This window comes from Equus caballus, chromosome 12 (genome assembly GCF_041296265.1).
Source record: "Equus caballus isolate H_3958 breed thoroughbred chromosome 12, TB-T2T, whole genome shotgun sequence".
Classification (NCBI taxonomy): Eukaryota; Metazoa; Chordata; class Mammalia; order Perissodactyla; family Equidae; genus Equus; species Equus caballus.
In genome coordinates, this window is record NC_091695.1 from 35,585,021 (window position 1) to 35,610,468 (window position 25,448).

General features: G+C 47.3%; 1 protein-coding gene across 28 annotated transcripts in view; it reads left to right on the top strand.

Annotated features, from left to right (window-relative positions):
• Window positions 1-25,448, top strand: part of LOC138916708 (liprin-alpha-1-like) — a 105,932-nt gene that overhangs the window by 67,272 nt on the left and 13,212 nt on the right. For 24 of the 28 annotated variants that reach the window (XR_011424037.1, XR_011424038.1, XR_011424040.1 and 21 more), the window contains 7 exons: window positions 4,998-5,149; window positions 6,137-6,309; window positions 6,703-6,796; window positions 12,844-12,925; window positions 13,033-13,233; window positions 20,336-20,511; window positions 20,596-20,693. Coding sequence is in view for 22 of the 28 variants with exons in the window: in XM_070229944.1 (XP_070086045.1) it covers window positions 4,998-5,149; window positions 6,137-6,309; window positions 6,703-6,796; window positions 12,844-12,925; window positions 13,033-13,233; window positions 20,336-20,511; window positions 20,596-20,693 (976 nt within the window). In the remaining 6 variants the exon portion in view is untranslated. Of the gene's footprint in view, window positions 1-4,997; window positions 5,150-6,136; window positions 6,310-6,702; window positions 6,797-12,843; window positions 12,926-13,032; window positions 13,234-14,860; window positions 16,118-20,335; window positions 20,512-20,595; window positions 20,694-25,448 lie in introns of those variants that run through there. The other 4 variants (XR_011424041.1, XR_011424042.1, XM_070229954.1 and 1 more) reach the window with 4 other exon arrangements.

Genomic DNA, 25,448 nt, shown 5'->3' on the forward strand with positions numbered 1-25,448 from the left:
TTTTAATATTGGGGTGATGCCTGAACTCCAGAGAAGTTTTCACTTGTTCAGCTCTGAGCGTGGTCAGCTCTGCAGGGTTCGGCAGCTAGGGGGATATTTTTGTTTTCCAGCAATAGACAGTGTAACAAAAGTAAATACAGCAGCCATCGTAACATATAGGAAAATGTGCAGAGAGAGTCAGTGCTGTCTGTCTTTACGTTCGGGATGCCTGACTGGAGGGTACAGAATATGCCGTCAAAAACAAAACTGAAGAAAAAGCTAAATCGGTCCTCTTAATAATGCCCTCGGTGGCATGCTTGGCACCGGTTCTGCAGGTGAATCCAGGGTGGCGTGAGTGAGAGCGCGCTGCCGCTTGGCCTCCCCGGGAAGCGCGGGGCTGCGTTCGTGCGCAGCCTCTGGAAGTGCAGGGACCGCGACAGCGTGCTGCTCTAAAGAATAGTGCCTAGCTTTCTCACGTGTTTAGTCTGGGTTTTGTGAATGCATGAAATCATGTTGACAGCGTTCTGCTTTCTCACTGCGCTTCCGTTCTCATTTCTTCTGCTACCACCCATTTTCGTTTTTAGTTGCGTTGTTAGCCTGCGTGTAATTAAATGAACCGTGAATCGCTTTAGTAGCGTCCGAAGTGGTAACTAGTCCATTTCGCGGTGTTTTGACATAGTATTTTTATAATTTACATCGTTAGCTCATTAGCTGATATTTTAAGCTCTTTGACAATTTCATGCTTATTTCCTTTCAGAGAATTTGTAAAAACAGTTCTGTTTTTCTTTTTCCTTGTTTTTGTAGTTGTGTGTGCCGGCTGACGCTGTGTCTGCTTCCGTGTTTAGTTTTGATTTCTTGTGTCATCCTTCTGTTTATTTTGTCACTGTTAGACCAGGCCTCAGCCCGCGCTGTGACACCCCCTCCACGGGGTGCTCAGGGAACCGCCACAGTGGGGGCCATGGTGTGTGTGTGGGGGCCACTGGGGCTCATTAGTGGGGTTTCTGCGTTATCTTCGTTTCTCATGAAATAGTGTCTTTTTCCCTCAGTAGTGATACGTTTTTACTGCTGTGTCACTGTACAACAGATGTGGATACAGGCATGATATCGCTGGATCAGAGTGCTTTTATTCAAACTGTGTAGGGTTTGTGTAATTCAGAAATGAAATCTTTTATATATACAGAGATAATCCGCCAAGTATAGAATTAACGGAAACTTGACACAAACAGTATACCTTTTGGTTTTGATGCTTATATTCAAGACTGTAAATTTCATCAACTTGTTGGACATAAACAATTAATGCCTTTAATAGACTATTTTTTAAATTCACATATCTCATAGGAATCATAGAATGTGAAGATTCCACCTGCTATTCTGCTAGCTTTTATCCTTACGTATTTTCACAGGGTACCCTGCTTTAATCAAAAAATTTATGTTTGAGAAATTTTAAATCAATTTCTAGGTAAGAATTTTATATGAATGACCAATAGGTGATTAATAACTAAAAGTAGGTTTGTTCAGTTTTATAGTAAGTCTTGCAATAACTTCCTCGTCAACTAAATTGATGTTTAGAGACATGTTTTTCATTAGGGCAAACTAAGTTCTAGAGAAGTTTGGCTTAGAATAGACAACTGTTAGGGCCCTTTGTTCTATAAAATGCCGTATTTTAATAAATTGTATATGTTGTAATAGAATTTTATCTCCCTGAGTAACGATTTATAGTGTTTCTCTAGTAAATCTTGAGTAACTTACTGTTTAAATTTCATGGTGAAAAAGATGTTCCATTTCCAGTTACGTTTTCTCTGAATCTCAGCTCGCTTATATCTGTCTTGTCATTCTCTTTTTAATATATTTACCTGTACTGATCCTTGAATTTTTAACTTCAGAGTATGCAGTAAATCTGGTTTCTCTTCATTTCTTTGCATGCGTCCGTCAGCCTAGTGATTTAAGGAAACATCATAGAAAGGTCAAGTGTTTAGTAATTTAACATACCTTTGTTTCTCTGAAGTATTGACGGGCACCTATCATTTGGCATGAATGAGCCCTGTGAATCACTGACATTTAAATGGACATGTTGACACTCACCTGGCATGTCACAAATGACGATTGTCCTGTTGGAGACAGGTCACTGGTGGTTTGCATAGAATGCTGGGACAGGCGTAAGGGTGTGCCTTTCTTCCACTCATTTGCCTTCTCATCGTTGCATGCTTATTTATAATGGCTATAGTATTTTTTCAATGAGAAATTACTGAAGCAGAGCCACAGATTTTAGTTTGGGGAAAAACTAATTTTAATAAGCATAGCTAGAAGGGCCGGCCTGGTGGCGCAGCACTTAAGTTCGCATGTTCTGCTCCTCGGCAGCCCGGAGTTCGCCGGTTCGGATCCCGGGTGTGGACCTGGCACCCCTTTGCGAAAGTCATACTGTGGGAGGTGTCCCACATATAAAGTAGAGCAAGATGGGCACGGATGTGAGCTCAGGGCCAGTCTTCCTCAGCAAAAATAGGAAGATTGGCAGTAGTTAGCTCAGGGCTAATCTTCCTCAAAAAAAAAAAAAAACATAGCTAGCTGTCATGAGCTCTTACTGTATGCCAGGCCCTGTGCTGAGTGCTCTACGAGTCTGCTCTCTCGTCCTCATGGACTTCCCGTGAGATGCAGGTTACTGTCGTTATCCCCATGGACAGATGTGGAACGGAGGCTCAGAGAGGCCACGTGCTGTGCCTAGGGGCACACAGTTAGGGAACGCTGCAGTGTGGACTGGTCTGATTTCAAAACCAGGACACTGAGTCGCTTCCCCCACGGCCTGACTTCTCTGCAGATTCTCTCACCTCCTCACTCGTCCCTGACAGCGGGGGCCAGTGGGCCTCTTCTCCTTATAGATAGTCGTGAATCGGGCCTCCCTGTTCTTGGAGGACATGCACGCACTGGGGAGCAGATCTGTTGACCAGAATGCCTTCCTCCTAACCTTCACGCCATGTGCATAGCCTGCACCCCCACCCAGAAGCTGCCTGATCCTGCGCTCGTAGGCCGCCCTTCGGATGCTCGGGCAGCTGTCCTCTGACCGCAGCGCCTAGAGCACATGAGCTGGGCGGCAGCCGTGGGAGCCCTCCGCTGCGCAGAGCACCGTGGCGATTCAGCGAAACGCAGGCTCAAGTCCCCGCTGTCAGTGATGATTTGTGACCCGGGTGTGCTGCTCGCCCTCTCTGCGCCTTGGTTTGCCCTCCTGTTTAAGTGAAGACAACGACAGAAGCGCGCTCCTCGGGGTGGCCGCAGACGGTGCCCGGCCGTGCACGATCTGCAAGGAGCAGAGCTTATAACCGGCCCCGCGGCGCACAGCACGCCCTCAGTCCCGCTGACTCGCATCCGTGTTTCCCTCGGTGGGAAGGCTTTCTCAGGGAAGGAAGGAGCGTGTTGATTGACGTCCAGGCAGGACAGCCTGACCCTGTTGCTCACGGCACTGTGGGCTGGCTGGCTGGCTCCTTCGAGGGCCTTGCTGTGGGGCTGTGGTGAGGATGAAAGGCAGGAGTGCAGGCATGGTGCAGACACGGGCGGCGTGGGCCGCGCACTGTCCTCCTCCTCAGCGTCCCTGGCCTACGCCACCGTGACCCCCCAGCTGTCGGGGAGCTTCGTTCCAGTCAGCTCTGAAAGAGCGTGCAGGCCCCAGCCTGGCGGGCCCCGGGCTGGGCAGGGCCCCTCACCACGGGGGCGCAACGGGAGCAGCCACCGGCCAGGGCGGGCCGCTCCTCCTGAGCTCTGTCTCCGCTGAGGACAGTGAACTCAGTCCCGTGGACTGCTCCCTGTCCTGTTCTTTTTTGTTTTTTATAGGTGATTGTTTTAACCTCAGTTTGAAATCTCTCCCTGTTTCAGTTTCGTATTGATAGTTTCTAGCCGTCGTAGCCTTTGGTTGTCTGCAGATTGTAATTTGAAATCAGGAGAGCATGCGGAATCTATCCAGCTACGGCTTAAGGTTCTATCTTAAATGAGTTCGACTCCGTTTTGCACTAAGCCCCTTGGTTGTCACTGAGCCGCTGTGGGGCTGCAGTGGAGCGACACTCTACACAGTCGCATTAAAAAAGCCCAAGTTGGCTGCTCAGGTCTTGCTGTTTGTACAAACGCCTGCCACGCACGTTTTGAGGACTCCAGCCCTGCCTTCACCACGGAGCCACATGGATCAGTAAGACCTGCCGGAGTTAACGTTTTCCCCACCGCCTCCTTCCTGTCCTCACGTTCCCCGACACGGGAAAACTGGCAGTCTGAAGGAGAGGATCTTCCAGTGGAAGGCCAGGACTGCTTTGAGCCGGCTTAAACAAATTGCTTTTAAACCGCGTAGAAAGACCTCAGTTTATAGCATCTGTTCTGCACGCTGAGACGTATGAGACAGACAGGCGTGTCTGGGATGCAGGAGTTAGATCCCTTTTTGCTTTTCCACTTGTTACAGAGTCCAGGAAGGTGCATCACTACTCAAAATGATAGTGGATCATGGTACAAGCTATTTCTCTTTTTCTCCCAAAACAAAAAGTTCTGGACAGTTTACCCAAGAGGTTTCTGCCCTCTCTGGTGTTTCTTCTGAATGCATCAGGAGATAAACACGTTCGTCTTCAGCTCCTCATCAGGGACAGTGAGTGCCGTGCGTGCTGTGTGAGGACGAGGTTTTGGGCGTGGTTCAGATCTCGGTGCCCTTCAGTGGCTGTCCTCGTGGTGGCCTAGGATCCTAGGGCGGGCGGGCCCTCGGGCTGCGAGGAGGCTCAGGAGGAGGAGTGCCCGTGTGTCCTGCCCGGGTCTCTGCGCTCGTTCTGGTGCTCGTAGGCCAGGAGTCGGGCTCTGCTCTGTGCTCCTGCTCCTGATAAGTAAGACGGTCCTTTAACGTGGCGTTGGGCTAGAACGAGGCTGGTTGTACTCAGCAGAAAGCATAGCTCGTGGATTTCCACATAAGTTTATGGTTATAATTTAAAGCCTATGTGTTGTGGGGTTTTTTTGGTCACAGTGTGTTGTTCACTAATTTTACACTGGTCTCAACCCCTCAGTTGCCAGCCTCCCTAGAAGAGGTACGAGACGACAAGACGACAATAAAATGTGAAACCTCGCCCCCGCCCTCCCCGCGGTCCCTTCGGCTGGACAGGCTGCACAAAGGGGCGCTGCACACGGTCGGCCACGAGGACCTCAGGGACTTACGGAAGTAAGGAGGGCAGCGTCCCACCCTAGCCCGGCTCCAAACAGACCGCCTTCTCATGCTCAGCTTTCAGAAATCCATTGCTCTCTTCTTGGGGAAAAAAGTCAGAATGATGACTTTAAAGAAATACTGGTTAATTGAGTTGAGTTGATTTAGATGATGCCCTCGGGCTGCCCTGGGAGCTCAGGTGAGCCCAGCAGAAGATGCTGTCTGTTTGGGCGACGTGAGTTTAGAAAGAGAGTTCAGTGATAGCAGCAATCTTAGAAAGCCTTCATTTCTTCAGAGTCTGCAAATTGACTCTTGTGAGAACTTTCTCTTCTTGTGGAGCATTTGCTAAGCATGTGGCGTGTTCTGAGCGTTGCTCTGCAGGACCGTCCGTGTCCCGCCGCTCGGATGCGCTCTCTGCCTCTGAGCTGTGGAGAGCCCCACCTCGTCCCCAGCGCTCCAAGCGCCTCCCCACAGGGACCATGAGAGCCAGTGGGTGACTAGTGTGCTCCTATGTCAAACTACCACGGGCTGTGCTTTTGTCCCGCCCTGGCAGCCCTCGGTGGCGGGTGCAGGTGTCCATCCTCGCCGCCTCTGCAGTAGGCCCTGTGGCTCTTGTTTCGCGGCAGGGACGGTGGCACTGGGGAGGTTGCTGGGGCGCTGGGGTCAGGCCTCCAGTTGGGAGAGCATCTTCACAGCCGAGGGGCGGCCCTCAGGTGGGCTCATGGTGCTCTCTGCCTTCCATGGTTCGGACTGGAAGCCTTCTCAGAAGGAGAGCTCCGGCTCAGAGCCTCAGCTCCTCAGAAACGGTTCTCCGTGGTGGGATGGCTGGGAGCCTTCGTTTCTACACGCGATGCATTTTGCGAAGGAGACATGCCTGGAGGAGACTTGGAATGCTCGTGTAGTTGGAAGAGCAAGTATTAAAAGCGTGGAGTGTTGTAGTGCCTGTGAATGGAACGTTGTGTTGGGACGAGGGCGCTCATTAAAGATCGTTTTCTGTCCCCAAAGCTCCACAGGCTCACAGGACGGCCCCGTGAGCAACCCCAGCAGTAGTAATAGTGGCCAGGACTCACTCCACAAAGCCCCCAAGAAGAAGGGCATCAAGTCCTCCATCGGCCGCCTGTTTGGCAAGAAAGAAAAGGGCCGACCTGGACATGCCGGCAAGGAGTCATTAGGACAAGGTGGGTGGCTTCCAGCAAACATTCTTAACCCTTAGGATGGAGGCGGGGGGCCTGCCGTGTGTGTGCCTACTGTGTGCCCCCGGTTGTTCCCACGGGCGGTCTGTCGAAGACGCTGGGCGTTCTCAGGGAGTGAAAGCTCAGGAGGCGTATGTTTTCTCTGGGACACATGCGACCCAGAGAGCCACGGTGGACGTTCTTTGGCCCTGAACAACCTGGCGTCCCAGACAGAAAGGGCTCACTGTCTCTCGAGCATTCTCGTGCCTTGGTTGCCTAGTCAGAAACTTAGCCTTTAGAGGTGTTCTTTGCCTGCAAGTGCTCTTCCACCTGTTTCTGAACTCACCTAATGCGGCCGTGTTGATTTCTCTCGCTGTTTCAACCGCTGGGCCCTCACAGCTGGCGTTTTGGAGACCGAAAACTCAGCTCAGGATGCCTTGGGACTCAGCAAACTAGGAGGACAGGCGGAGAAAAACCGGAAACTTCAAAAAAAGTAAGCTTTTCGTTATTTGTCCATCTCACTGAACACTTCTCAGTTGTGCCTGATTTTTAACTAACGTTTATTTAATAAATGTAGTATCTATTTATGTGTCTATATTACCTTCTGAAAGGTTAATCTAAAGCTTTTAAGAGACTGTGCTTCCTGGGGGGCTGAGAGCCTCTGCTCAGGAAGGGGGAGAGGACTCAGGGGAGGCTCCCGTCCCCCGGAGAGCTGTCTGACGAGGAGGGCTCCCCGCCAGGCGTGGGGCCCCGAGTCCGGCTCCAGTGCGTCAGCTTTGGGGGGAGGGGCCGCTTAGCCTTGCTGCATTCCCGGTTTCCTCCTCTAAGATGGGAGTGCAGCGGTACGCGCCTCACACGGCTTTGTGAGTGTTAGACACACATCTGTCGCTACATAAACACACGTAAAGCACTGGCAACAGTGCCAGCCATCCTAAAATAGGGAGAACTGAGTGTGTAATTGCAGCCACCGCTCCGACTTGATCACCAGCATCCAGAGTTTGCCATGCGGGCTATGATCTGTCAGGAAATATTCGCTGTGTTGCCCCTTTTTTCCTCCTCCGGTAGATTTTGTATTTTTATCTTCAATAGACTCGTGATTTTGTGGTCTGTTTATTAAATTTTGATTCCGATTTGTCTTGACTCTGAAAATAGGTGATAGCAGGGTGATCATTTTCTGCAAAGGTGCTGAGACGCTGCGATGCCCCGGGGTAGGGGCATGGAGGAATAGTGTGTGCGTGTTTCTCTGGCTTCGTTCTGATCGGGAGCAGGTTGTGTGTTGGTTGACCGTATGTCAACCAGAATTAAGTAGATGAACGAGGTAGGGAGAGACAGTATCCCAGTGAACTGGCGACTGAAAACTGAAACTGAACCACCCTCTATGACAGAAGGGGCAGTTAGCAGTCCCAGAGGGAAGCGCTGACCTTGAGAATGGGGAAGACGGGCGAGAGCCAGTGGTCAGATGGCAAAGCTGGTCCTTGCGACAGGCTGACGATTGGTAGGTTCTGTGGTCAGTCTGACGATAGGAAAGGTCGTCTGGCCACTCAAGTACCCTGAGACAGCCTCATTGGTGTGGCACCCGGGCCTACAGTGCGCCCCGAGGACCACGCTGGGGCCCGGGGACCCTCTCCCCTAGAGGCCACGTGCCTTTAGCTGTAGAGTTGCCGGTTGGGTTCCCTTTTGTGAACCCTGCCTCATTTTCGTTCTCTTCTCAGAATCGTGCTAATCTTCTTGACTGGCCCACTGCTGGTCTTATTTCAGGCGAAGTGCCGTTGTTTCTGTTATTGCTCACCATGCCCTAGGAATACTCAGTCTTTCAGGTCCCCGTGAATGGAAATCCGCAGACACCATTGAAAGCAAAACGTGCTTTGAACGTTGCTGTCTTTGAACTGTATAAAAATGTTTTAAAGTAACTTGGGTAATTGCCATTTGCCTTTGTGAAACGTATCCCAGCCAGGCCTTTTGCCTCCTGGAGCCATGCCAGGAAAAATGTGTCCGTTAGATTTTGCTGACGTGTTCTAGTGCACACGCTTGCACATGCTGGAATAAAATCCGTAAGGTTTGTGGCAGTGCGCCTCGGTCCTCGTCCCCGGAAGTTCATGGTTCCTGTAGGGTCACAAACTATTCAAATTGGCCCAAGTTTGGGTTCACCCTTGTTTTCTAAATTTATTTTGTAATTCGCAGGAGGTCTGCTTGAGCACTTGGCTGTGTGGAGACAGCCTTTATTGTTTGTCCCGGCACGTGACTCCGTTTCCCGCTGCGTGGGGAGCGTGTGTGGTGGTGGGTGGTAGGCAGGTTTCTCTGGAGCTCCGGGTTCCCCGTGATGGCATTGGCTCTGCACTTCTGTGTCACCATAGCTGTAACTGTCCAGGGGCAGGCCGTTCTCTGAACTCTGTGGTCGTGCACGGCAAGTTCTAGGACGTACTAGTAAGTTACTAGGGAAAAATTCAAAGTATGGAGGTTATTTGTCTGACTACAGTGGGTAATTTTAGTTCTGTCAGTTAACCAGAAATAAAATTGACTTTAGGAAAAATGCTTTATTTATACTTGTGGGAAAATGTTTGAGTTATCCGGAAAAAGTATTATTGGAATACAGTTTTACGTTTATTGCATTATAGAGGTAAGAATCAAAATACGGTCCTCAGAAATATTTCTTTTTATTACCTCAAAAGTGTGCCTTTAGCTGCCAAAGTCACACAGCCAAACACATCCACTTTTAGAGAGTTTTCAAGAACCTGGTGACTTCGGTGGAGAGCTGACTTTGAGGTTTTGTCTAAGGTACATAAAAGAGAGTGGTGGGCGCATTCGGTGCTGGACATGCTTAATGAATCCGTGGAGGGTACCGCTGGCGTGAAATCAGACATCACTGTGTTCGTCCGCTTGGCGGTGCTCCCACAGCGTTGCCGGGTGTCCCTGGTGCTGTCTGAACTCCGTCGCCTTAAGTAACCTGGTGTTCTAATGCTCTCTTTCCCGTTTCTCCCTGGTTGACTCTAGTGTGGTTGCAGGGTAAGTTGAGGCGGAGGGTGTGCTGTGCTGAGCGTGTGTTACAGCCTGTGGCGTTGGCGGTCACCAGCCTCAGGCTCTGAACTGAGGTTCCGGGAGAGTCGTGCTGCTTTGCTGAGAGCTGTCCCGGGTCCCCTCACCCTGGCCGCCCCCACCCCCAGCCTCTGACAGCGAGCTGCACCCCATGGCGGGAGTAGTGCTTTGCGTGGGCCGTAGAGCCGTGTTTGTGACATGAGCCCAGCAGGTGTTGGTGCAAGGTGCCATGGTACTGAACGTGTCAGCCTCAGAGAAACGAGGTGCGTGTGTCGCTTGGATGGTACACCTTATCTGGGGTCTGGTCAGCAAAGCCCACACCGCTTCTCGTTATGAAAGATAACTTCATCATCGTGTCCTGTCCTAGTTATAAAACACACGCCGTCACTCACGGGTTACATGACCTTTGTCTCATCCGTGTGCCTGTTCCCCAGGGGATTTAGCATATTTCTGAATGTCTTTCTCCTCTGACTCTAATGTTAAGGCTGGGAAGCATGGCACATCAGTTTCCTGGTATAGAGGTATTTAAAAAATCGCCCTTGGGGTCTAGAATGATCTTCGAGGGAGGAGGTCAAGTCCCAGCCAAGCAGCCGCGAGTTGCTGGCTGACTATCGCAGGCCCAGTGCTCGTCCCTTTACCCCGCAGGGACGGCAGCCCCGCCCTTGTTTCTCGAGTAGCTCTCTGTAAACGGAGATCGCAGATCCTAAGGGTGGACAAAGCGATGACAGAGATTGCAGTATCTCCAAGCAGAGGAGGGAAATACGTAACAACAGAAAGCAGACGAGTCTTCTGTTTGCTCTGGACAGTGGTTTGGGGCCGTAGAATCTGGGCACACAGAATACACCTCATTGCCCCAGGATATCAGCTTCTGCCTCAGCCTCTGCAGAACAGAGGTGGGTGCCTCGGGTAGACTTAGGATGCAGAGAAACGCACGGCACTTGAGAGGCCCGCCGCCTTCGATCTCTCGGGTTTCAGGCCTTGGAGCGAAGGGCCAGTAGAAGACGACCTCGTGCCCTGGCGGTTAGCTGTCGCGAGGACTCAGCAGCCTTCATGGTGATCTCTGGTTGCGGTGAAGTCGAACCACACGGGTGGTTCTGTTGATTCTTAGAAAGTGCTCTGATGAGTAGTCACAAACGAAGGAGAGCGGCCGTCTGCCTGAGGCCGTTCTCAGTGGCCAGCAGGGAAAGGCAGTTCCTAGACCGAGCAAGAAGGGAGCGTATTTGTTCGAGAAACCGAGCTCCAGAGAGGGCAGGAGTGGCGCTGGCCCCGGCGTCTCCAGTCTGGTCTCCGCATCCTGTGCTCGCCCTACCCTGCACAGCTTCCAGGGGCGCTGCCCTCTCCTCTCCCACGGGCAGGGGCCTTCTTCACGTGACAGAACAGTCACCCCCAGAGAAGAAGGGGGTGCTGGTGTTCCTGCCTGGGGTGATAACGCAGGGATCTGGCTCCGTGTGGGGTCTTCAAGGTCACCAACTAGCCTGATAGGGGAGGGAGCTGGAAGCAGACAGAGACCTGGGCCGGCCGCCCAGCTGGGGTCTCCTCTGCCCTCGCGCTCACTTCTCGCGTCTCTCTCGGCGGCATCTAAGAGATGCATCGTTCTCCCTCCATTGCCTTATCGCCCTTTCAGCAGGGCGCTGGGCCTGCGCTGTGAAACCCAGAAGTAATCCATACTAGAGAAAGCTGTTGATAAAAGCCAACGACCATTGCAGGTGAAGTCAGAAGGGTGTGCACCAGTCCCCAGATGATGGAATTACCAGACTATTTTTAACCCTATGTTCCTGTGTACAGTGAGTGTCTGTTTCATATGAAAAACGAACTCTCTGCCAAGTGCCCCGGACTCAGTACCTGTTTAGTTCACTTCAGAGTGTGGGGATCGGAAAGCCCTGTTGGCCCGGCACCAGTGCCATCCCCGCCCCTCCGCCGGGCCAGGCGGGCAGGACTTGGGCCTTGACCGTGCTGTCAGGGTTCAGGTCTTTCCCTGCTCTGTCTGCCGAGGAGGTGTTTGTCTTGCTCGTATGGCTCCTATGGCTCACAGACATGTTTACATAAGATAGAGCCACTGTCCTTGAGGAGAACTTGTCCCCAGGAAACACAAAGTGGCACTTAATTCAGCACACTGGCGGTCGGTCCCGCCCAGCGAGGCCCTCCTCCTCCCTCCGTCCAGCATTGGCCTCCTGTGTCAGGGGGACGGCAGTTCCAGTGGACTTGGCTGCTTTTTTATTTATGAGTAGCTTTGCTTATTTGAACTAGAGAAGTTTGCCCCTTGTTAACTCTACTTGAGCTATTAAGATATTTGTTGCATCCTCTGGTCGAATTATCCTGGATAGTTACAATATCTGTTATTCCCCAGAAGCCTAAGGGTGACTTAAGGAACACTTACTTGAGATCCTGTGTGAAACGTTTTGAGCTTTAATTGTCCGTAGACTTCATAGTCTTAAGAAAAGTCTAATAGCATTTCAATATGTTGAAGAGCTGTTATGTATCTTTAGAAGTAAAAGATTCGACGACGTGTTCTGTAGAAATGATTATGGAAAATGACTTGGGGTGTCGGGGCGCGTGCGGTGAGCAGCCCCGTCTCCTCTCCGAGGCTCTCCCTGTCAAAGTGATAGGGTGTCTTAGAAAGGCTTGGAGGTAAACAGCACAAAGCAGTAAGATAAGATTCGTGAAGCTTCTTTGTTCTCTCTTACATAGCCATGTTCCCAGTAGACAGAATCATTTGCAAAGATGGTAATGTGGTAAAGTTCCAGTTCGCCTATTTGATAATCAGGCCTACAGAATATTTCTGATCTCACAAGGGCCCTGGGACTCCTCCCTGCCTCCTGCCCCACGGTAGCTGTCAGCGCAGGGCATCTTAGGCTCACACTCCGTCTGGGGTCCTGGTAGAAACTGTCCGGGTTGAAATTTTCTGGATTTGAAGCCTGTGGGTTAAACCACAGAAATGACCCAATGTCTGAATTTAGCAAGTACCTAGTTAGCTAACTAGCAACGTGGAAGAGAAACAGCCAAAATCCAGTCCACTACTTGCTTGCTACAGTAGACCATTCCTAGTGTTAAAAATCCACATTGTTCTCGGTGTTGGTGGTGTGAACGCTGAACGTTTGTGAAGCTCCCACAGAGGCAGGCTTCTCTGTTCAGACCCGGTCTAGTTTCCTCTTTCTCCATATTTTCCCTCATCGTTTAGAAAGAGAAGAGCGAGTATGTTTTCGCTTGAATGTCCTAGCTTGGATACAAAGGCTCTGCTGGGTTTTTTTAAAGTGGGTAATAATTCTTTAATTCTGCGAGGAGATGATTCTACAGAGAACCTTGTCGAGTCCGTCAGCATTTCATTGTTCAGGAGTTCTTCCTGACATGTACCAAACTACCGTTAAGTGGATGGTTTAGAAGATGAAAGGAAAATAATGAGATATGTGCTACTATGCTTGTGAAAGTGTATAGAGCGAGTACTCTGCTAACTTGCTTCCTGTATGCGTGTGATCGAGTCTTTCACTGTGACTGTCTGGTTATTTGTAGGCATGAGTTGCTCGAGGAAGCCCGGAGACAAGGTTTACCTTTTGCACAATGGGATGGGCCAACTGTTGGCGTCTGGCTGGAGGTATAGTCGTCTTTCGATCCTGGATCAAGTATGTGACTCATGTGAACGTGTTAATCCATTTCACACACTGTGCATAACCTTCTGGCCTTAACATTTCCTGTCTCTAGCTCTGGGTTGGGTTGCCAGCCTGGTATGTGGCCGCCTGCCGAGCCAACGTGAAAAGTGGGGCTATCATGTCCACCCTGTCAGACACGGAGATCCAGCGCAAGATCGGCATCAGCAACCCTCTGCACAGGCTGAAGCTGAGGCTGGCCATTCAGGCGATCACGTCCCTCACGAGTCCGTCAGCCCCTCCTACGTCAAGAACGGTGCGTCTCCCTGAAAGCAGTTTATCCCCTCCTGACGTTGCTTCTCCAAGTCTTCGTAAACACACCCAGGGCTCCGGTTTAAAATTTCAGCCTGCAGAAACATCACAGCTTCTAACGGGTGAAAACTGAGTGGTTAAAAATACTTTATTGAATGCTTTTTTTAACAGCCTGGCTTCAGTGGCTGCATTGTAACATAGAAGTAGGAGTTTCTGAAAACAACAGTAGCGATCACAAATTTAAACATAAATTCATCAAAAGTGAAGGGAAAAAAGCCTCGATCCCCAGTTGCGCTATAAGCAGTGTTTTACTCTAATGTGACGTTGGGCCCCTCGGTGCTTCCATTTTTGGCACTGAGGGCCCTGGGAGCTCAGGGTTCTGAGCAGTCCATTAGCCTGCGTGTGCTCACGCACCAGGCATTACCTGTGCTCATCCGGTTTGCTCCCCGTGGGGAGACCTCGAACGTCCTTAAAGAGGGTCCTCCTGTTTGAAACGTTAAAAACTAATCTAATGAAAACATTAGCGGTTACTGGGAGATAAGGGCAGGCCAACGCCTCATTTCTAAAGTGCAGACTCTTTTCATTGGCCCTGTGCCCACTCTCTGCTTTTAGCTTTTGGTTTACTCTCGAGAGAAAAACCCTGATTAAGAAACCAAGAGCCTCACAGGCATGCTTCTCTGAGTAGCAGGTCAGGGCCCGATTCAGGCCTCGGTTCCTTTGCACAAAACGTGTTAAGAGCCTTTTTTGTTTGTTTGTTTGATTTTGTCTCTTAGTAAAGAGTTGTGGTAGCGACAATCAGCCTGTGTTCTCACCTGTCACACAGACAGCTCTTCTCCCAGTGGAAAGTTTTGTCGCAGTATCCGATCTGGTCCCTGTTCCCCCATCATTTCACATGAGAGTGGCCTTTCTACAAGTGAAGGCGCTGGGGTGGTTTTCCCCAAGTTTTTATCAACTGTCTTGAGAAAGCTCGCGTCCTGCGAGCTGAGGTTAACGGCCAGTGGTGAAGAGCCCGTCCCCCGGGAAGCTCTGAGTTGAGAGCCGCGGGGCCTGGCTGTCCGCGGCTGCAGTGACGGGGACAGGACGTGGGGCCGGTGTTCCGGTACAGTTGCGATTGGGCCTTCTTTTGGACACACTCAGTCCTGCTCCCTGCCTCTTGAGCCCCCCGGCGAGGTTGTGCAGGCCGAGAGGCCCCATCCTGGGAGCGCCTGCCCCGAGCCGTCTCCCCCAGTCCGGAGCTCGGCTGTGTGGGCTTCCTGGGCTGAGGCCCTTTCCCATGGGGCGGGTTGATGGGCACTGGAGAATTACTCACACTTTGAGAGGCGCAAAATGTATTTTCTTCTCTTTATATTTCACATACCTCAGGGGGTGAGCAGGGCAGATCCAGCTCTAGGAATCATGGGCTCTTCTCGTGTGGCTGACCACACAGCATTAATTAGGTGTGGTCACTCTTTAAGAAGGGCGAGCTGGTCGATGTTCTCTCCTTTTCTACGTGGGCATCTCAAATGAGAAGAGGGGGAGACGGGCCTCGCCTCCCCTGCTCCTCCTGTGTGCCCGTGGCTCACGTGTCTGCCACCTTCCTCTCTGTCACTGCTTCCCTCGCCCTGGATGTGGTGGTCCCTGGGTCACCGTAGACCACAGGAAATGTCTGGTTAACGCATGAGGAGATGGAAACACTCGCGGCCTCGCCACAAACGGTCAGTCCCGCCCCGAGCCTGTCCTCCTCCCAGGGCACCCCACTTACAAGCGGCACCATTCCCGGCCTTTTTGTGGGAAACAGAAAGGTCATTTTACACTCAGTTGTTCCTGATAAGTATTTCCGCTAGGTATTAGTCAAATGTATAAAATAGGATCCGTATTTTGTCTTATTTTCGATTTTTCCAGGAACTTTACATTGGTAGGCCCTCTCTCTTTAGAGTAGGTTGAATTCACACCTCCTTTAGGGAGAGGCCTCGGCCGAACACTCCATTTTGAGGGTCTGGCCCATTTTCTCCCTCGCTGAGTGTGCTTGCCGGGGGGGCCTCGGCTCCTGCCTGAGAAGCTGGGATTGTTGTTTTGCATGCGTTTTGCATGATACCTTGATTTCTCGAACTTTCCCCTCCGTCTCGCTGCACCTTCTGAAGTTGATCTGCTTGCCTTACTAAGCTCACCGATACTAACAGCTGTGTTCTTTTCATTCCTAACCACGTAACATCAGGAGGATGAGGAGGGAAGCTGGGCTCAGGTTGGAGACTTTCTATACTATATTCTTCACTATATGTACAGCAACAAAAAGAATTGGCGTATGAAAACTCGTAATTTACTTTTCTTGACATTTTTAACATCTTAACTTTTTCAGAATATTGTTAACGATTTGAAAGCATTAGGCGGAAGCAGAGCGTAGAGTTAAAGAGCACGTCTCATGGACAATTTTGAACCTCTCTTCCGTGGGGCCGTGGTGTCAGTTCTGGTTAGTGTAGACGGCTCTGTGTAGCGGACCGGCTCCTGGACGCGGTCCTGGGGCTTCGGCGGCTCCTGACATTGCGGATTTAAGTACCCGCTTGGGTAACTTAACCGCAAGGTCTGCCGGTGGGAAAACTGAATTCTGAGAACTTTCCAGCACAGGAGTTGCTGTGGAGACGTCACGTCCGGGTCTTCGTGTTGGTGTTTTACTAAGTGCTGATCAAAAGGCTTTCTTACTAATGGAATTCTCAGAAATTAAGCCTCTTCTTGCTTAATGTACTTTTCCGTTTTCAGCTCCCCAGCTCTTCAGCTCACAAAAAGCTGCCACACGTGTCTTGCAGCCTTCCTCTGAGACAGCTCGACTAACACAGCCGTGTCCCTGCCTGTGACCCCACCAGCGTTGCTGTGTGACATGCCGCACTTTAGAGGGACCCGCACAGCCGCGCGGTGTGAGCAGGCGGCGTCTCCCGAGGCTCTTGCTGAGGGCAGAGCGCTCAGGGTCCTCACGGGATCGTTGTATGTCTGAAAAGAATCAGGATAGTTTCAAATCAGAATTTTCCTGAGTACAAGTTGTTGGTTGAAATGCCAGTTTCCCTCTGTTTGTATTCCCAACGTAAAGCCAATTCTCTCTCTCTTTGTAACAAAAGAAGAGAGAAGCTATAATATGATGGTGTGAGCCCTCTGCTCCTGATTTGGGCCTTCTGTGCTGCTACGCCAGATAAATATCCTCATTAATGATTTAACCTGGTCAGCTACCTCTTTACAAGGCCACTGATGACCATCAGTGAATTAAAAAGGGTGCATTTCGTAATTACTTAAATGTCGGTGTATTTCACACTAGGAAGCAGAACTTTGTCAGCACTTGAGTAGGAAATTCCCTGTGTCCGGGGCACGAGGTATAAATTAAATAAGCGGAATGTTTGCTCTCTGCAGTAGAAATACAAACACGGGTGAGCTGTGCCCGCGGCAGCAGAGTTAGCCAACACTCAGTGTTCCTAGTAAGCAAGAGCTGCTCTCGCTGTCGCCTCCCCCAGATGAGAGGAGTGAAGAGGCTTCCTGGGCTCTGTGAGGCCGCCCGGTCTGCTGAGGGCCGCGGTCACACAGTGTTCCTCTCCTGTGCCCTTACCTCGTGGCCAGCTCTGAAGCCGAGGGGAGGTTCAAGGTTTCCTCGGGCCCTCGGGAAGAAAGCATCAAGGTGTGGTGAGAGCCGTGGGTGCCTTCATTTAGCAAGTGGCACATGTGGGCTGTCTGTGGGAGGCTGTGCTGCTTGCTGCAGACACAGGAGTGAGCGGGACAGCCACAGTCCCTGCCGCCGGCCCTCACAGTTTACAGAGATCACAGAAGTGTGTTTGTGATCATTTCAGTGGTGGATTAGCAGGCCCTGGGCAGTGGCTGCCTCTTCTGGCCCAGGTGTTGTCCGATGATGGAGATCCGTGTCAAGGGCTTTTTCAGAAGGCTCTGATGGCGGCCCGGGAGATGGAGGGCTCCCTGGACTGGGCCTGATCCTCAGTCGCTGACCTACGTTATCTGACGCTGACCACTTAAGAAGTGTGACTAGAGTGTATGATGAGGAAACAAAAAGGAGGAGGGTTCCGCTTCCATGGAATTCTCTTATTTAGAAATCTTTGCGTTGTGTGCCCATTTAAGAATACGTAATCACAGGCAAGGAAATGAGACCAGATGCTCATGCGTAAGTCTCAGGCATATGAGATGAGAGTAAGGTTTGAAAGAGTGAAAAACATGACAGTGTGATGATTTCCCGAAAATGTTTGATGTTTTTCCCACTCATGGTTGCTTAGAGAAAATAGTGAAAATGTTTTTTTCTGTTCGAATTTGAGCATTCTTGTTGGAGTGTGAGTCATTTCTTCCAGCTTGGTTGGTGTAAGTGATAAATTAGACCAGAGGCCGTGTTTTCAAGGCAGAGCACGGTGGTAGTTGAGAGGGACTGTGTCCAGGGATTCCGTGATGGGACTGCAGAAGGCCTGCGGGCGCAGCTGGTCTCGGACAGAGGGGCAGCGAGTGCCTTTTTTGGATATGTCTGTAGATACATATAATGTGTGTGCTTATTTCTCATTGTACAAAGCTTGGCTGTGTTCTGTTAGATTTATCCCTAAGGATTTCATGACTTTGATGACATTGTGAATGGCATTTTGTAAATTTCAGTTTCCAGTTCACTTCTAGTATTTAGAAGCACAGCTCGTGTTTGTGTCCTGGCCTTGTGTCCTGCCGCTTTGCTAAGCTCGCTGTAGTTCTCACAGCCAGTTTGTAGGTGCATTTTCTATGTTGCTAATCAGGTCATCTGCAAATAAAGACAGGTTTTTTTTTTCCAATTCCTATGCTTTTGATTTCTTTTTCTTGCCTTGTTACCGTGGCTAGGAGTTCCACCGCAGCGCTGAATAAAATTAGTGAGAGCAGACCCTTTGTTCCTGATCTCAGGAAGAATACATTGTCTTTCACCGTTAAGTGTGATGTCAGCCCTGTGTTTGCTGTAGATGCCCCTTATCAGGTTGAGGCCGTTTTCTTCCATTGCTAGATTGCTGAGATTTCCATAAATGAATGACGAATTTTGTCAAATGCCTTTTCTGCATCTTTTGAGATGATATAGTGGTATTTCTTTTGAATCCATTGATAGGATGAATGTCATTGATTTTTCAAGTGTTGACCCAACCTTATGTTCGTAGGATGAACCTCACTTGTCGTGATAGCTTATTCTTTTAATTTATTATTGATTTAATTTGCTCATATTTTGTCGAGGAATTTTGCATCTGTGTCTATGAGAGATACTGGTCTGTAGTTTTCTTGTAATGTCTTTGTCTGGTTTTGGTATCAGGATAGTGCTGGCTTCATAGGATGAGTTAGGCATTTCTTCTCTATTTTTTGGGGAATAATAGTGTAGAATTGGTATTTTTTCCATAAATATTTGGTAAGATTCACCAGTGAAGACATTTAAGGTAAAGATTTTATGTGTATGTGAGAGAAAGTTTATAACTGCAAATTTGAGTCCTGATAAGATACAACTTATCTCTTTCTTATGAGTTGCTCTCACAGATTATGTCTTTTGCCCATTTTATCTAAGTTGCTTACAGTTGTTCACAGTTTTCCCTTTCAGTGTCTATGTCCTATAGTGTGTCCCCTCTTTCATTCTTGATGTTGGTAATGTACGTCTTTTCTTTTTTCTTAGTCACTCTGTCTAGGGCTTAGTCAATTTTACTGATCTTTATGAAGAACCAGATTTTAGTTTCATAGTTTTATTTTTCTTGTTTCTGTTTCATTGATTTCTGCTCTTTTATTTTCTTCCTTCTGCTTGCTGTGGATTTCATTTGTTCTTCTTTTTCAAGTTTTTTAAGGTAGAATCTTACACTGTTGTTTGGAGACCTTCCTTCATTTACGACATAAGTGTTTAATACTATAAATTTCCCTCAAGACACTGCTTTAGCCATGTCCTACAATTTTTGAATAGATTGTGTTTCACTTTCATTCAGTTAGAAATATTTTCCCATTTCTCTTGTTTTCTTCTTTGGCACGTGGGTTATTTAGCCGTATGCTAATTTCCAAATACTTGAGAATTTTCTAGATATCTTTTTATTATTGATTTCTAATTTAATTCTGTTGAGGTCAGAGAACATAGTTTGTATGATTTCAGTCCCTTTAGATCTGTTGAGATTTGTCTTGGAGAATCCCATACGCACTTGAAATGAACGTATTCTGCTATTATTGGGTGGGGTGTTCCACGAAACGTCACTTAGGTCAAGCTGGTCAATAGTGTTGTTTAAGGCTTCTGGATCCTTACTGAGGGGGTCTGTCTGCCTGTTTTGGCTTCTTTGTTCAATCAGTGACTGAGTCAGAGGAGGGTTGAGGTCTTGTGACTGTAACTGTGGATTTTTCTGTTTCTCCTTTCAGTTCTGTCAGTTGTTGTCTTGCTTCTCTCTTCTTTTAAAACTATTTTTCGGTTCACTTTTTTTTTAAGATTTTATTTTTCCTTTTTCTCCCCAAAGTCCCCTGGTATGTAATTGTATGCTTTTAGTTGTGGGTCCTTCTAGTTGGGGCATGTGGGACGCCACCTCAACATGGCTTGATGAGCAGTGTCATATCCAGGCCCAGGATGCAAACCGGTGAAACCCTGGGCTGCTGAAGCGGAGTGCGCCAACGTAACCACTCAGCCACGGGGCCGGCCCCTTCAGTTCACTTTTTACACGGATTTTGAAATTAACAGATTTTTTGTTGAGGAAATTTGGAAAACAAAGTGTTAAAATTAAAACCAGCCACAGATATTTTTGTGTACAGTGGATTGATCCTTCAAACTTGTTCATGAGTCATGATCATTCTTTGTTGTTATATTATTATACACAAAAATTACTTCAGAAAGATCATGTGTTATCAGCTACATTTTTATTGTGGTTGGGGAAATAGGTTAAATTTATAAACACGAATGAGTCATAGGTTTTCAGTGGTATGATACCTTCTGTTAAAATTCTACTGACAAATTTAAAAGGTAGTACATAGGAGATCAAATTATTTTGAAATGATAAAGAACAGTGTTGTCATTCATTTAAGCTTTAAGGATATGTAATAGGTTAAAAATCCAGTTTAAAGATTATTTAAACTGCCCTTGTGACCTCTTGGGTGTTCTTTTTCCTGAACTGATCGTACTTGCTTGTTGAAAGCAGACGCTCGCCTACGGGGACATGAACCATGATTGGATCGGGAACGAGTGGCTGCCCAGCCTGGGCCTCCCGCAATACCGCAGCTACTTCATGGAGTGCCTGGTGGACGCGCGCATGCTGGCCTATCTCACCAAGAAGGACCTGCGCGGGCAGCTGAAGATGGCGGACAGCTTCCACAGGTCAGTCGTTGCACACAGTTCCTGCTCGTTGGCTAGGAGGCTTTTGACTGTTTCCATCTGTAATTTTGTTTCCTTTGTAAATAGAAAGAGCTTCCAGTGTGGAATTATGTGCCTGCGAAGGCTGAATTATGACCGGAAAGAACTGGAAAGAAAAAGAGAAGAAAGCCAGAATGAAATAAAAGGCTAGTACATTACGTTTAATTGATTTAGCGTATTTCTGCTTCCCAGTGTATTAGCAGCCTAAGTGGTTTCCTAGTTTCTTTAAATTAAAAAAAGTATTTTTTTTATTGTGGTCATAATAGTTTATAGCATTGTGAAATTTCAGTTGTACATTAATATTTGTCAGACACCATGTGAGTGTGCCGCTTCGCCCCTTGTGGCCACCTTCCACACCCCTTGCCCCTTGTAACCACTAAATTGTTCTCTTTGTCCGTAAGTTTGATTATCTTCTACATAGGAGTGAAATCATCCAGTGTTTGTCTTTCTCCATTTGGCTTATTTCGCTTCACAGGATGCCCTCAAGGTCCATCCATGTGGTTGCGAATGGGACGATTACATCTATTTTTTTATGGCTGAGTAGTATTCCATTGTGTATTTATATACCCCATACTCTTTATCCAATCATCCGTCGATGGGCACTTGGGCTGCTTCCACATCTTGGCTATTGTGAATAATGCTGCCATGAACATGGGGTACCTAAGTCTCTTTGAATTGTGGATTTCAGTTTTTTTTTGATAAATACCCAGTAGTGGGTTAGCTGGGTTGTATGGAATTTCTATTTTTAACTTTTTGAGAAATCTCCGTACTGTTTTCTGCAGTGGCTGCACCGGTTTGCATTCCCACCAGCAGTGGATGAGGGTTCCCTTTTCTCTACAACCTCTCCAACGCTTGTTGTTTTTTGTCTTGGTGATTATAGCCATTCTAATGGGTGTAAGATATCTAAGTGTAGTTTTTTGCTCTTTGGGTTTTTTTTTAAAGACGGGCACCTGAGCTAACATCTGTTGCCAATCTTTTTTTTCTTTTTTCCCCTTCTTCTTCTCCCCAAAGCCTGCCAGTACGTAGTTGTATCCTCCAGTTGCACGTCCTTCTGTCTGTGCTATGTGAGGTGCCACCTCAGCATGGCTTGATGAGCGGTGCCATATCTCCACCCAGGATCGGAACCAGCGAAACCCTGGGCCTCTAAAGCGGGGCATGCGAACTTAACCACTCGGCCACGGCCCCGGCCCCTAAATGTAGTTTTGATTTGCATTTCCCTGATGATTAGTGATGTTGAGCATCTTTTCATGTGCCTATTGGCCATCCAGCTATCTTCTTTGGAAAAATGTCTGTTCGCATCCTCTGCCTACTTTTTGATTGGGTTGTTTGTTTTTTTTGTTGTTCATTTGTGTGAGTTGTTTCTATATTATGGAGATTAACTCCTTGTCGGATATATGATTTGCAAATATTTTCTCCCATTTGGTGGGTTGTTTTTTCATTTTAATCTTGATTTCCTTTGACTTCCAGAAGCTCTTTAGTCTGATGAAGTCCCACTTGTTTCTTTTTTTCTTTTGTTTTCCTTGTCTGGGTAGACATGGTATTCAGTAAGATCCTTTTAAGTGTGATGTCAAAGAGTGGACTGCCTGTATTTTCTTCCAGAAGTTTTATGGTTTCAGCTCTTACCTTCAAGTCTCTGGTCCATTTTGAGTCTATTTTTGTGTATGGAGAAAGGTAGTGGTCTACTTTCGTTGTTTTGCATGTGGCTGTCCAGTTTTCCCAGCACCATTTATTGAAGAGGCTTTCCTTTCTCCATTGTATATTCTTAGCTCCTTTGCCGAAGATTAGCTGTCTGTAGATGTGTGGTTTTATTTCTGGGCTTTCGGTTCTCTTCCATTGATCTGTGTGCCTGTTTTTGTACCAGTACCATGCTGTTTTGATCACTATGGGTCTGTAGTACGTTTTGAAGTCAGGCACTGTGATGCTCCAGCTTTGTTGTTCTTTCTCAGGATTGCTTTGGCTATTCAGGGTCTTTTGTTGACCCATGTGAATTTTAAGATTCTTTGTTCTATGAAGAATGTCATTGGGATTCTGATTGGGATTCCATTGAATCTATAGATTGCTTTAGGTAGAATGGACTTTTTTTTTTCTTTTAGGAAGATCAGCCCTGAGCTAACTACTGCCAATCCTCTTCTTTTTGCTGAGAAAGACTGGCCCTGAGCTAACATCCATGCCCATCTTCCTCTACTTTGTATGTGGGACGCCTTCCACAGCATGGCTTTTGCCAAGCAGTGCCCCGTCCGCACCCAGGATCCGAACCGGTGGACCCCGGGCTGCTGAGAAGCAGAACGTGCGCACTTAACCGCTGCACCACCGGGCCGGCCCCTAGAATGGACATTTTAACTATGCTTATTCTTCCAAATCCATGTGCATGGAATATCTTCCCATTTCTTTTGTCATTATTGATTTCTTTCAGTGATGTCTTATAGTTTTCCTTGTATAGATCTTTTTATTTTTTATTTTTTTATCGCAGTAACATTTGATTATAACATTATATAACTTTCAGATGTACATCATAGCATGTTTCAAATTCTATGTAGATTCCATCATGTTCACCACCCAAAGACTAATTACAAGCCATCACCACACACGTGTGCTTAATCACCCCTTTCACCCTCCCCCTATTAAATTTATTCCTGGGTATTTTTTTTTCATGTTGTGAGATTTTTTACTTTTTTATTTTTTAAAAAAATTTTTATTGAGTTAATGATAGGTTACAATCTTGTGAAATTTCAGTTATGTATTATCGTCTGTCAGTCGTGTTGTAGGTGCAACCCTTCACCCTTTGTGCCCACCCCCCACCCCCCCTTCCCCTGGTAGCCACTAATCTGTTCTCTTTGCCCACAGGTTTAAATTCCTCATAGGAGTGGAGTCACACAGAGATTGTCTTGTCTATCTGGCTTATTTCACTTAACATAATTCCCTCAAGGTCCATCCATGTTGTTGCAAATGGGACGATTTTGTTCTTTTTTACGGCTGAGTAGTATTCCATTGTATATATGTACCACATCTTCTTTATCCAGTCATCTGTTGATGGGCACTTAGGTCGCTTCCATGTCTTGGCTATTGTAAATAATGCTGCAGTGAACATTGGGGTGCATAGGACTTTTGGAATTGCTGACTTCAAGCTCTTTGGATAGATACCCAGTAGTGGGATGGCTGGATCGTATGGTAGTTCTATTTTTAATTTTTTGAGGAATCTCCATACTGTTTACTGTTTTCCATAGTGGCTGTACCAGTTTGCATTCCCGCCAGCAGTGTATGAGGGTTCCTTTTTCTCCACAACCTCTCCAACATTTATTACTATTTGTTTCAGTTATTTTTGTCACTCTAATGGGTGTAAGGTAATATCTTAGTGTAGTTTTGATTTGCACTTCCCTGATGATCAGCGATGATGAGCGTCTTTTCATGTGCCTATTGGCCATCCGTCTATCTTCTTGGGAGAAATGTCTGTTCCTGTCTCCTGTCCATTTTTTGATCGGGTTGTTTAATTTTTTGTTGTTGAGTTGTGTGAGTTCTTCATCTGTTATGGATATTAAGCCTTTGTCAGATATATTACTTGGAAATGTTTTTTCCCAGTTATTGGGTTGTTTTTTTGTTTCACTCCTGTTTTCCCTTGCCTTGAAGAAGCGCTTTCGTCTGATGAAGTCCCATTTGTTTATTCTTTCTATTGTTTCCCTTCTCTGAGAAGACATGGTGTCCGAAAAGATCCCTTTAATACTGATGTCAAAGAGTGTACTTCCTATATTTTCTTCTAGAAGCCTTATGGTTTCAGGTCTTACCTTTAGGTCTTTGATCCATTTTGAGTTCATTTTGGTGAATGGTGAAAAAGAATGGTCCAATTTTCATTCTTTTACATGTGGCTTTCCAGTTTTCCCAGCGCCGTTTGTTGAAGAGACTTTCTTTTCTCCATTGTAGGCCCTCAGCTCCTTTGTCGAAGATTAGCTGTCCATAGATGTGTGGTTTTATTTCTGCGCTTTCAGTTCTGTTCCATGGATCTGTGCACCTGTTTTTGTACCAGTACCATGCTGTTTTGATTACTGTAGCTTTGTGGTATGTTTTGAAGTCAGGGATTGTGATGCCTCCAGCTTTGTTCTTCTTTCTCAGGATTGCTTTAGCAATTCAGGGTCTTTTGTTGTCCCATATGAATTTTAGGATTCTTTGTTCTATTTCTGTAAAGATGTCATTGGGATTCTCATTGGGATGGCGTTGAATCTGTAGATTGCTTTAGGTAGAGTGGATATTTTAACTGTGTTTATTCTTCCAATCCATGTGCATGGAATGTCTTTCCATCTCTTTATGTCGTCATCCATTTCTTTCAGAAAAGCCTTGTAATTTTCATTGTATAGGTCTTTCACTTCCTTAGTTAAATTCACCCTGAGGTATGTTCTTCTTTTTGTTGCGATTATGAATGGTATTGTGTTCTTGAGTTCTTTTTCTGTTAGTTTGTTATTAGAGTATAGAAATGCTACTGATTTATGTAAATTGATTTTATATCCTGCCACTTTGCTGTAGTTGTTGATTACTTCTAAAAGTTTTCCAATGGATTCTTTGGGGTTTTCTATGTATAAGATCACGTCGTCTGCAAATAGCGAGAGTTTCACTTCTTCCGCCCCATTTGGATTCCTTTTATTCCTTTTTCTTGCCTGATTGCTCTGGCCAGGACCTCCAGTACTATGCTGAATAAGAGTGGTGATAGAGGGCATCCTTGTCTCGTTCCGGTTCTCAGGGGGATGGTGCTCAGTTTTTGCCCATTGAGTACGATGTTGGCTGTGGGTTTGTCATCTATGGCCTTTATTGTGTTGAGGTAGTTCCCATCTATCCCCATTTTGTTGAGTTTTTATCATAAATGGCTGTTGGATCTTGTCAAATGCTTTCTCTGCATCTATTGAGATGATCATGTG